The 11521-nt window shown below is 37.2% G+C and overlaps 1 protein-coding gene across 2 annotated transcripts in view; it reads right to left on the bottom strand.

Annotated features, from left to right (window-relative positions):
* Positions 1 to 293: 293 nt before the first annotated feature.
* The window catches only part of LOC149555955 (methylthioribose kinase-like), a 45089-nt gene continuing 33861 nt past the window's right edge, over positions 294 to 11521 (bottom strand). The window contains exons 2-6 of one of the 2 annotated variants that reach the window (XM_089830077.1): positions 2965 to 3277; positions 2614 to 2788; positions 2255 to 2456; positions 1051 to 1265; positions 294 to 672 (exon numbers count right to left, since the gene is read on the bottom strand). In XM_089830077.1, coding sequence (XP_089686203.1) covers positions 507 to 672; positions 1051 to 1265; positions 2255 to 2456; positions 2614 to 2788; positions 2965 to 3235 — 1029 coding nt within the window. In that variant the 5' untranslated portion in view covers positions 3236 to 3277 and the 3' untranslated portion in view covers positions 294 to 506. The remainder of the gene's footprint in view (positions 673 to 1050; positions 1266 to 2254; positions 2457 to 2613; positions 2789 to 2964; positions 3278 to 11521) is intronic. The other variant, XM_089830076.1, reaches the window with a different exon arrangement.

The following is an 11521-nucleotide window of genomic DNA, read 5'->3' as shown; positions in this document are numbered from 1 at the left end:
AAGAATAAGGTTCAATTGACAAAGCTGCAGCCCTAGACCATAAAAATATACCAGACCTGCTCAAAATCTGTGTTTTAGGGCTTCCTTTAAATCTAACTCTTCCTTATTTTTTTGGTTGCAAATCCTGAGACGATTATTCTGAATAAAAACAAAATGACAGATCAATTTTTAAGGGAACGTTAATCATACCTTAGCAATGCCCTCGAGTAGGTTTGGTTCTATCTGCTTTCAGAGACTTCAAGCTTCCACAGTCTGTTGTAATTAACAGGTAAGCTTCTGGATGAGTGTAACACTTGTTTCTGTTTCATCAATAGTAGTAAATACCATTATGTAATACTGGATTTTTGCAATGCTTAAAAAAGTTCACCATCACATAAAAAGCATCAAACTTGTTTCAGAAAGGCAATCTTCTAGTGTATTTATGTCCAAACACTGAAGGAGATCTCTCTCTCTCTCTCTCTCTCTCTCTCTCTCTCTCTCCCTACATATATATATAGAAGGCCTAATCATTTTCCTTGAATAGCCTGTGCAACTTGGCTGATTGTATCAAAGTTACGTCTTTCCTTCATAATCTTCTTTGCAAGATTGAGAGCTTGGCGCTCACATTCTGCTCTCTTGCTTGCATCTTGTATTGACTCAAAATCTTCTACATGAGCCACCCCCACAATTCGCCTGCACTCCAGAACACAATTTGTCAGATTCTTTTCTCCAAATGGGTTGACCATGTACAGAACTTCTGAATGTAGAAAGTGAGCTACAATATGGACTAGCTGAAATCAGCATATGGAGCGGTAACAACATGCTGTCAGGATATAAGCAATGTTGACAACTGAAAAAAAACAGATACTTGCAAAGAGATGCAAAAAGAATACATGTAGATGACAATATTACAAAAGAAACTTGTATTGACATGCATGTCATGCATCTAACATGAAATAAATCTGGAAATAACAAGCTTATTCTTTCATTTTTTATTACACCTAAGACAGACAAAACTTACGAAGTTAAATAGTACAAGAATGTAAAATTATGCATAGTTGCCATCATAACCTGATCATTTTTGCAGCACCAAAGCCAAGGCTGTCATGGAATAGGTCTTTCATGTACTTCTGCTGCACAATCAATTTAAGTTCAGGGGTGTTGTATACGGCTTCTAGATAAGCATCTCCACAGTGTTCTGTGTTGTTATTCCATAATGCAATAAACTTTGATTCAAAAAGGTTCCATGTTTCTTGTATGCACCTCAGAATCCAATGTTTATAGCCCTGAAAAATCATTATCACAAAGAATCCAATTCCTCAGCATATAGTATAGCATACATAAAACCAATATAAGCCATAATGTGGATAAAAGGCATGATATGGAGCATAAGTGAGTATCAGTTGAACTATAATCAGTTTGCTAGAAATATTTAAAACAGTAGATAACCTAAATATTTAAAAACAACAGAAATAATAGAACAGAAGCCTGGTTATGCACCTAACATGTCTAAATGCAGGCTAAAGTTTGACTTTTCAATGCCTAGATTCGATGGTGTTGAGCTATGTCAAATGTGCACGTAAATTACATACATTAGGGGAAAAAGTTAGAATGAAAGTATGAAATAGAGAACCAGATTCATAAAAGGCAACATTGACAGGATCAAGGGAGCAAAAAAGTTTTCAAAAAGGTTTTAAAAGATTCAATGAAAATAGGAAGAATCAATGTAGCAATATCTATATTTGTGATTGTTAAATTATCCCTAATATAGCTTCATTGATTTTCTGCAGACATTTCCTCACTTTCAGAATCACCTCATTGTTAGCTTAGCATTTCTACTTTTCTCCCTTCTTTAGTTTTTTACCATCTATATACGTTTTGTACAGGGAAATCCTTCAATTCTACAATTCTCTTCTAACATTTATCTAGGGTTCATTTTGAGAAACCTTCAGAATGCAAATTTTAACCTTGAGTCCGAACCCCAAACCAGGTGAGACTCAAAACCCAACATTTACTTTTTTGTTTAGGGATTAGACCTCTAAATAATTTAATTTATACATTTTCACAAAGCTATAGAAATAAATACAAACAATTTAAAAACCAAATATTAAAAGCTAGACAAATGGCAGCTACAATATTTGAAGGTGTTCTTCTTTGAACTGTCTTCATCTGCTGTTCTCAATTTTAGAAAATCAGAGATTTTTTCAGTTCATTAGCAGCGCACGCAAGAATAGAAGAAAGTGATAGCAAACAATATATTGAATTTTATACTTGCCTCACGCTCATTTGCATATCTGCTGTGTCCATCTTGTGCAAAATAAGCTAAAATTAAGTTCCCAAGAAAGGCACCTATGTCAAAACCCATAGGCCCATAGAAGCCAAACTCTGGATCTATAACTTGAGTTGAGTCACTTGTTACCATTATTGATCCAGTATGTAAGTCTCCATGAATAAGAGCTTGTGTCCTTTCACAAAACCTATGTAAATGATGTAATAGATGCTGAGAGATATAGCCAACATTTGAGAAAGGGATAATGAAGAGCTAAAGAAAGCCAAGTTATATTTCACGCTGTATATGCTACTCAAACCCAAGTAGAACACACATTTTTCTAGAATAGTAAAGTGAAACAATACTTTGATTTTAATTCAGCAATTTCCAGCTTCAACTGATTATCTTCCCGTACAGCTTTAACATCTTCATCAAGATAAGGAGTAGTCCAACGACTGATTGGAGATATCATATAGGGATCTGATAATACAACCTGCTCTGTAAGCCTGCACATCTCCACATTGTTGCAGAATCGAGCAACTGTACAGAAAATGCAAATACAAAAAATTAGGGATAAGCTAAATTAAACATAGAATGAAATTCACTATACCTATCTCCATACATATGCTCTGAAGGATATTATACAGTATTTTAAATAGAATCTATGCACAGATGAAACTAATTGACCACAGCACTAATAAGGAAAAATTATTTACCTGCAGCTTTGTGCTCTTTAGTAGAAAGATATAGAAGAGAGTTGTGGAAAAGAGTTTTGGAAATATAATCTGATATATGCTCTGCCAAATATGGGTACTCGATGCCAGCAATCAGGCCTTTGCGCAGAATAATGTGTGGGGGCTCCACATAGCACATAGCAATTATAGCCATTGTAGAATCAAAATGATACACTTCTGGGACATGTTTTGGGCAAAACTGACCGTGCTCTTTCAGAATAGAAGCCTCAAAATATGCACGATCCTTTGTCATTGACCATGACTCCCCCAGGCAGCGAACATAAGGTAGAGCCTACTGAACAAAATAAAGTTGTAAACCATGCCACCATACATTTTTTTACTCTATAAAGTCATAGGCATGCATTGGTACAATGTAAATAAAAATGTCCCGAAAACATACATTAAGTTTAAACTCATTCAGAAACATTTAGTAAAATACTATTAAGGTTCCCTATCTACAAGGAGATTTACATTAATGTTCAACAGATAAAGCAAGGACAACACCTAAAATAAGCTAGCAAGGTATATATCAAACTTCAATACAGTTCTGACCATATGATATGCAAATCTATCAGCATGGATTTCTTGCCTAGCTTGCTAATAAAAAAGAATCAGTCAAACTCTATATTTGCCCTTGTTGATCATGTATTATAAGTGGTGATCATGGCTGATGCAAGAAGACAATTAACACACCTAAAATAACCAAACTCTTCTTCCAACATGTTTGGGTACACTTTAAGGTCATCCTCTCCAATATGTGTATCTAATTGAGATCCAAAGTTTGTAATCACTTAAAGCAGTTGTTGTGGGAAACATTAAAGCACACAATTGGTTAGGTGGACATTTTCTTGTACTAAAAATAAAGGGCAAATTTATAAAAAAAAATTACACAATTGTTCAATTGATGTGAATCTGCAAGATGCTCATTTCTAATGTCCCATTTAGGGATAATCTGGAATTCGGGACAATTTTCTTGCAAAACCAATTGCAAGGGACCTATTTTCTTCAGGTCTTTAGAATTGTGTTCTATGAGACAACTTATGAATATATTCTTGCTGCAAGAACAAAAGAGGACCGGCTTTTGTTACTTAAAATTGTGCGTTTATTTACAGAACACTAAAGTCTAAAGATCCAAGAGAAATCTGTGTTTTTGGTTCCCTACAAAAATGAAGAGCATACTTCTTTGCTCTCTGAGATCTCCTAAGGACTTTCTAAGACTCAATACTCTAACAACCCAGGCTGATTTCTCACTCTGAAATCTTATGTCGAGTTAAGAAAGTAACTCGCTTATATAGGAAAACATCACCACCTTTTCATGCATTGTCATAAATTAGGATTTGAAATCCACCCATAGAAAGAGGATACTTGGCAACTGGAAAGGCTTATCCAGATGAGATGTCCACTAAAGGGTAGACCCCAATATCTCAAATGCAAGACAAGCACAATTGACAAATAGACAACCATGTGGGACTGGAACATGTGGTGCGTTGCTATACATCCGAAAGTAGATATGGCAAAAACTCTTTGATCACAGGAAGTCTATCCTGTTGTTACAATGAGGTGGTAGCCTTACCCTTTAATCTGTGGTCTGGTCTACGTCAACCTTTTGCTAACCAAGAGATTGATGGCTCAGATGAGTGACAGACCCACTCATTAGCCATCACTATCAACTATTCCTTCAATACATCTTGGACAAACACAGTCATCATGTATGTGCTGGAGGATCAGGTTCTTTCCACATAATCTTCATGGTTTTGGTTTTGCAGCTGCCGTAGATTCCCTAAGCTTGGTTATTGGGCTCTCCAAATTCTTGTTGAGAAGTGACAGTGTAAATCCAGATTGCCTGCTGTGAATTGTGAAGATGGCAATATCTGGCTCCATTAGTTCAATTTTGGACCATTGGTTCTGATCCAAGTAGTCCATACTGATGGTAAACATACCGGTTGAATAAGTTAGCATGAAATGATCCAGGGCAAAAGGCCTCCTTTATATCCTGAGATATAAAATTGAAGATCTCGTGGATATGGTCCCTGGAGTAAATCCCTTATATACTGCATTCCATTTTCTTGATTCGTCCATCTTTCAGGTCTCTGAATATGAGGGTTCAAAAATTTGATAGGGATTTGAAATGGAATTTCTAGGGACAAGATCACCTCTTTGATTGTTTCATCAACTGGGTCATCTTGTGTGGGTATGTGGAAAAATCATCTTTGGTACCAGATTCCTGGGATTGTTAGGATTTGCTTTGCCTGCAACACTTTATGGCGATCAAAGAGATAGTCATTAGCCAGATCAAAAATTTCTTTAGTCACTTCGTTGGAATGGGTTATTATAGAATTCTAGATAGGTTTTCTCGTACCATCTTTTTTCACAGATTTTTATGACATGAACATTATTAGTGGCAAATACAGTGCCTTCTCTAGAAATAAAATCAACAAAAATATTCTTTTTTCCTAGATGTTCTATGTCAAAATCAAAAGTATTTAAGAATTGAACCCATCACAACAGACGACCACAAATTACTTTATCTTTTGATTCTTCCTTGAAGAATCCTTTAAGGTTTTGCAAATCACTTCTTATCAGAAATTTCTTATCAGCTAAAACATGTGAAAAGCTTTTAAAGAGTTTATTACAGCTAGAATTTCTTGATGAGTACTGTCATAGTTGACTTCACTTCCCTTGAAACTGCCAGAGGTATACTTGACAATTTCTTCTTGGCCTTGAGTGGTTAATTCCTTCAGGATACCTGCCCATTTGTGTTCACTGGCCTCTGTCTCTACTATGGCGCGGGATCCTGGTAGCCGAAGAGCTGGCAGATCTCCATATACCAAAAATTACTTTATCTTTTAATTCTCTCTTCAAGAATCCCTTAAGGTTTTGCAAATCACTTCTTATCAGTAATTTCTTAAAGGCTAAAACATGTGAAAAGCTTTTAAAGAGTTTATTACAGCTAGAATTTCTTTATGAGTACTGTCATAGTTGATTTCACTTCCCTTGAAACTGTCAGAGGTATACTTGACAATTTCTTCTTGGCCTTGAGTGGCTAATTCCTTTAAGTTACCTGCCCATTTGTGTTCACTGGCCTCTGTCTCTACTTTGGGGCTCGATCCTGGTAGCCGAAGAGCTGGCAGATCTGCACATTTTGTTTTAATTCTCCCTATTATTGCATCATGCTTGGCTTTCCTAGTTGGAGGATTCTTCTTAAATAAATTATTCATCTCGGTCCTGTCTTGAGCAATATTAGAGTAGAAACCAGAAATGTAATTGACAAGACCTAAGAATCACTAAGTTCTTTTAGATTTGTAACTGGTAAATTGACAATTTGTGATAAAATATGTTGTGTTTCCATTCTCCCCCTAGGAAGAAGACGAATGCCAATGAAAATAATGGAATCCTGAGCAAAGTGGGTTTTAGTAGGATTAACAACAAGACCATGTTGACAAGTTGAAGGAGCTGACATTAGGTGCTCGGGATGACTAGATGGACTTTGACCAAACACAAGGATGTCATCAAAGTAAGGTAAAATGGATTTGGAGTACTGACAAAAAATTACGTCCATGTGTTGTAGGAATATAGGAGTTGTTTTAATACCAAATGACAAAATATTCCTTTCATACAAACCTTGAGGAACAGAGAAAGAAGTTTTATAACAGTTGGCTGGATGGAACGCTATTTGCCAGAATTCCTTGGTTAAGTCAAATTTAGAGTAAATATTGCTCCCTTGAATAGTTTTCCATATATGATCTTTTCCTGGCAAAGAATGTTGATTGTCTAAGAGAACTATTTAGAGGTTTATAGTTAACTACTAACTTCTTTTCTTGCAATTCGTTTCCATTTTCATCAAAATTTTGAATTACATGGCATGACAGGAAAATGGTGAGGAAGAAGGTAAAATTAGTCCCAGGGTAAGAATTTCTTCAATTTCCTTCTTACACGATTCTGATTCTTGAGGACTTGTCAAAATATAGTTAGGTTTGGCTTTAGGTAATAGTTCATTACCTTCAAAGTCCTAGTCGAGAGGTAATATGTTGACCAAATTGCATTGTTTCTTTTTCAAATCCATTATCATTACTGTGTCTGCAAATTGTTTTCTGATTTCCCTAATTTCAGGTTCAATTGCAAGTGCTTGCTTTGTCATCCAGATAGTATTTCTCTTTTTAGTGTGCAAAGGCGGACTTATGCTTGTTTTGTTAGTAACCTGGGTACTTCATGCTAATTTAAGCTGATAGTATTTCTAGTAATCAGAATTGGTTCCCAATTCTGCATGGATTTGCTACCTATCACTCCATCAAATCCATCAATCTCATAATGGACAAATATGATTTCATCAATATGACCATTAGAAAATTCAATTGGAGCTCTGTACACAAGGTGAGATGCATGTTTACCATTACCAAATGTAATCTTTGTGTTTGCTTCTATCCATTGGTTAGCAAGAAAAGAGTTACATCTTGCAATATTCAATTCTGCAAAAATATCCCATAAGAATGATAATAGATAGGATTTGATATGTTGTCAAGAGAGTGGTTCTCCGAATCTCCAGCATCTGGACCAATTCCATCTGCTTGAATGGCTGCTTCATTTGAGAACTGTAAGACTTTTCTTGACAAAAAAGAGAAATAGTTACTGGATTAATTTAAAGTGAATTTTCTTGAAATACTCAATTCTATCTTGAGATGAATTATTCCATCTCTTTTCCCTTACTGAGTTCTTCAGTAAATTATTCATTTTCTTCATCTTCCAGTTCTTGTATTTCTTCATTTGTTGGAATGATAACTTTCTGAAGAAATTCTATTATGTGCTGACACCATAGTTGTCTAGCCATACTGCCAGTGGCGGGGGCTTCCTCTTTACTGCCCGGTAGGAAGTGGGATCTCGGAATATCTAGATCATCGTGTAGTGGATGAGGATGCCTATTGTTACTGTCTTCGAAAATGATGCTTTTGTTCTTCTAGATTGGCCAGTTTGAGTTTTTTTTTTTTTTCCGTGTTTCTAGACCAATATTCATTTCATTCTGAATTCTTTCTAAGTTACAAATTTCCTAAATTATATTTTCAAGAGACTGTTGACTTGAAGAAGTCCTTCCTTTTACCATTCTACAAAAGAATGATACTTCTGAGAGATCAGAATCAAATTCTGATTGTGGTTATTGTTCCACAGTACCTTCAAATTGTTCTTCAAATTCATCTTCTTCTTTATCAGAAAAAACAATACCCTCAGAATCATGAATATATACAAATTCTTCTAGATTTTCTAATCCAGCTTCCTTTACCATCCATGCTTACCTCTGTGTTTGTCTTTATTCTTTTCAAGGCACTTATTGGCAAAATATGAGCTTTGCAAATATAGCAAGTTGGTTTCCACCTTTTTTCCCCTTGAATTTGTCTTTTTTGCGAAAATACCCTTTCACCTAAAGAACTTCATTCTCTTCGAAAATTTTCCTTTCTATAAGAGCACTCGATACATTGCGTATATCTAAATTTGTGCTTTTGGTAACACTTTCCACAACCAAAACTTGGAGTTAATGTCTTACACAGTAGGAGAAATTACAAGTTTTACCCTTTTATTTCCTTTTGTTGTTTGACTTCTTTACACACTTGTTCATTGATCTCAGTTAAAAACTGAATCAGCTGAGAAAATGTAATTTCGCCTACAGTCAAATGTTCTGTAATAAGATTTTCCAATACCCTTTTATGATAATATTCTCTTCGACCTTCAAATGAAGGTTGTGTACACAATTTCATGATTTTGGTCTTACCTTGACTGATTAATCTTTTGAAATTGTTCAGCACAAAACTGATCAAACTTTCAGGTCACAGCATGTGGAGACACAACCCACGAACAGAATCAACACAACAGAAAAGGGAAATTGTATTAACTGAGAAAATAAGTAAGTACAAATAGTACAGAGAAAATAAACTTCAAAACTTGCCCTAAGGGCTTACAATAGCATAAATCTGGAGATAATTTCTCCTTTCAGTGCCTCCTCTCAAACTCCACTCCGAACTACCTTTTACAATGCCAGAAATCTCCTTAAATAGACCCCGGAGGGTTAAGGACTAGGAGTACATTCTAGAAAGTGCTAGTAGGTATCCACTGACCAAATAGAAGGTTCCGGAAGCTGCGTTAGAAGTCGGTGCAAATCTAGAAGAATCCAAAAACGGTAACCGAACTTCCGGGAGGCATAACTTTTGAACCGTAGCTCCGATTGACGAACCGTTTACATTTTCGGAAAGCTCTCAAAGCGCTCTATAGCCCTATGGACCAGCTTCGCTCGTCCCCCATTTTTCGGCCCTTGTCGAGGTCATTTAATGCCCCTAACCTGACTTTGAAGCATTCTTAGGAGGTCTCCAAAACCCAAAAAACTGCAATAACTTTCAAACCGTGGGGCCTTTTGACCTGATTCTTTTTTTGGAATGCTCTAAATCACAATTACATTCATCTGGCCAATTCACACCTTCTAGGTCACCAAAATGATGGCCAAATTGCATGCTCCTATTTTTTCGGGATTTTCAAACACACTGATAGTTGAACTGTGAGAGTTGGAACCTTTATTTGACCCAAATGGGTATCCAAAAATGTAAAGACATGAAACAGAAACTAAGTCTAAGTACTTTTTTTGGGTGACACAGGATTGCCCTTATACCTTTGGATGCTCCTGCATCAGACACCTAGGGTAGATTGAAAAGTGACCCTGTCACTTTATGGATGGTAGAGGAAATCCCAAATGGGAAACTTCAGCTGCTGAAATCCAAGTTGAGTCCTCGATCGGCCGTCCTTTCCATTTGACAAAATACTCTTCATACTGCCTGTTTCTGGTACTCCTACCCACACGATGATCTAGAATGTCTTCTATCTCCTCCTTCTTAGAAGCAGGAATTGGACATGGCTCTAACACCAGCTCCTCATCTGCACCATCATCATGATACTCTGTTAAATCTGCAATGTTGAAAATGGGAGAAATGTGAATACCATCTGGCAGCTCCACTTCATATGCATTTCCTAAGTCATGTTTCTTCAAAATTTTGCAGGGGCCAAATTTCTTCATTTTCAACTTGTTGTAAGTACCGACTGGAAATCTTTCTTTTCGTAAGTGCACCATGACTAGATCCCCTACTTGGAATTCCTTATGTCTTCTCCTTTGATCAGCCCTAGCTTTATACTCTTGATTCATCTTGGTAATGTGTGCCTGAACCTCCTCCTGTAGACGCTTGATATGTTCAACAAATTCTTCCGCTTCAGCACTTGTCCTCTCCCCTTGCTCTATCTTCCTCAATTCTGGTGCAGTCCTTGGGCTATTCCCATATACAATTTGGAATGGTGACTTTCCAGTACTCCTATTTATAGAGTTATTGTAAGCAAACTCTGCTTGTGGTAGAATCAAATCCCATCCCTTGGGCTTATCCCCAACTAAACATCTCAGCAAATTGCGTAGACTTCTGTTTACTACTTCTGTTTGGCCATCAGTCTGCGGGTGATGCGTAGAACTGAATTTTAGGTCTGTTCTCAACTTCTTCCACAATGTCCTCCAGAAATATCCCACAAATTTAGTATCTCTGTCAGAAACTATACTCCTTGGAAGACCATGTAGTCTTACCACCTCTTTGAAATACAAGTCTGCAATATGGACAGCATCACGAGTTTTGTGGCATGGAATGAAATGTGCCATTTTGGAGAACCTATCAACCACCACGAATACTGAGTCATTACCCCTTTGTGTCCTTGGCAATCCAAGAACAAAATCCATACTTATGTCCTCCCATGGCCTTGATGGAACAGGCAACGGCTGATATAGACCAGTATTGTGACTAAACCCCTTGGCTGTTTACCGTATGGATTAATTAAGCAGCGCACACAAACAAGGAATACGAACATGAACAGCAACCAGCAGAACTCTTATTATTATTCGCATATGCCAACAGTACATTATACTTTTCTCATATGATATGGTAATGATAAGATAATTACAATGCTTCCCGAAGGGGTTATAAATACTTTCCGACGAACCTTCCCGAAGGTATCCGTCGGCTAAGTACATTATACCCGTTACAAACTGTTCACCGTCGGCTACATAACAAGAACTTTCCCGAAGGAACCCGTCGGCCGATACAAAGAACTTTCCCGAAGGAACCCGTCGGCCGATACACAATTTCTACCGACGACATCATCCCCCCCAAAAAGAAAAGTCGTCTCCTGACGACTAGCAAAATTACGAGACAATCCATACTGAAGAAGAGAAGAAATACTAGAGAGAAGGAGGAGTCCCAGAAGAGTGTAGTTGACGACGCAACTCATACACCTGGTCAGTCCGGAGGCGCAGATCTGTCTGAATCTGTGAATTAACTTCTACGGCCTCCTTCAGGAGAAGCGCAGCATCCATAGCTTGTCTCTTGGCCAACTGTAATTCATGCTCTGCTGCCTCTTTATCCCGGATAGCTGCGTCCTTCTCCTGTACCACTGCAGCCATATCCTTCAAGAGTTTTGCCCGCTCTGCTACCCATGCTGCCTGCTGGTCGGCAAAATCAGTGGCTAACTTTTC

Source organism: Cupressus sempervirens, chromosome 5, assembly GCF_028749045.1.
Source record: "Cupressus sempervirens isolate cs-2001-9-10 chromosome 5, ASM2874904v1, whole genome shotgun sequence".
Classification (NCBI taxonomy): Eukaryota; Viridiplantae; Streptophyta; class Pinopsida; order Cupressales; family Cupressaceae; genus Cupressus; species Cupressus sempervirens.
Note: the sequence above shows the minus strand (reverse complement) of the source record. Positions and strands in the feature narration are given on the sequence as shown.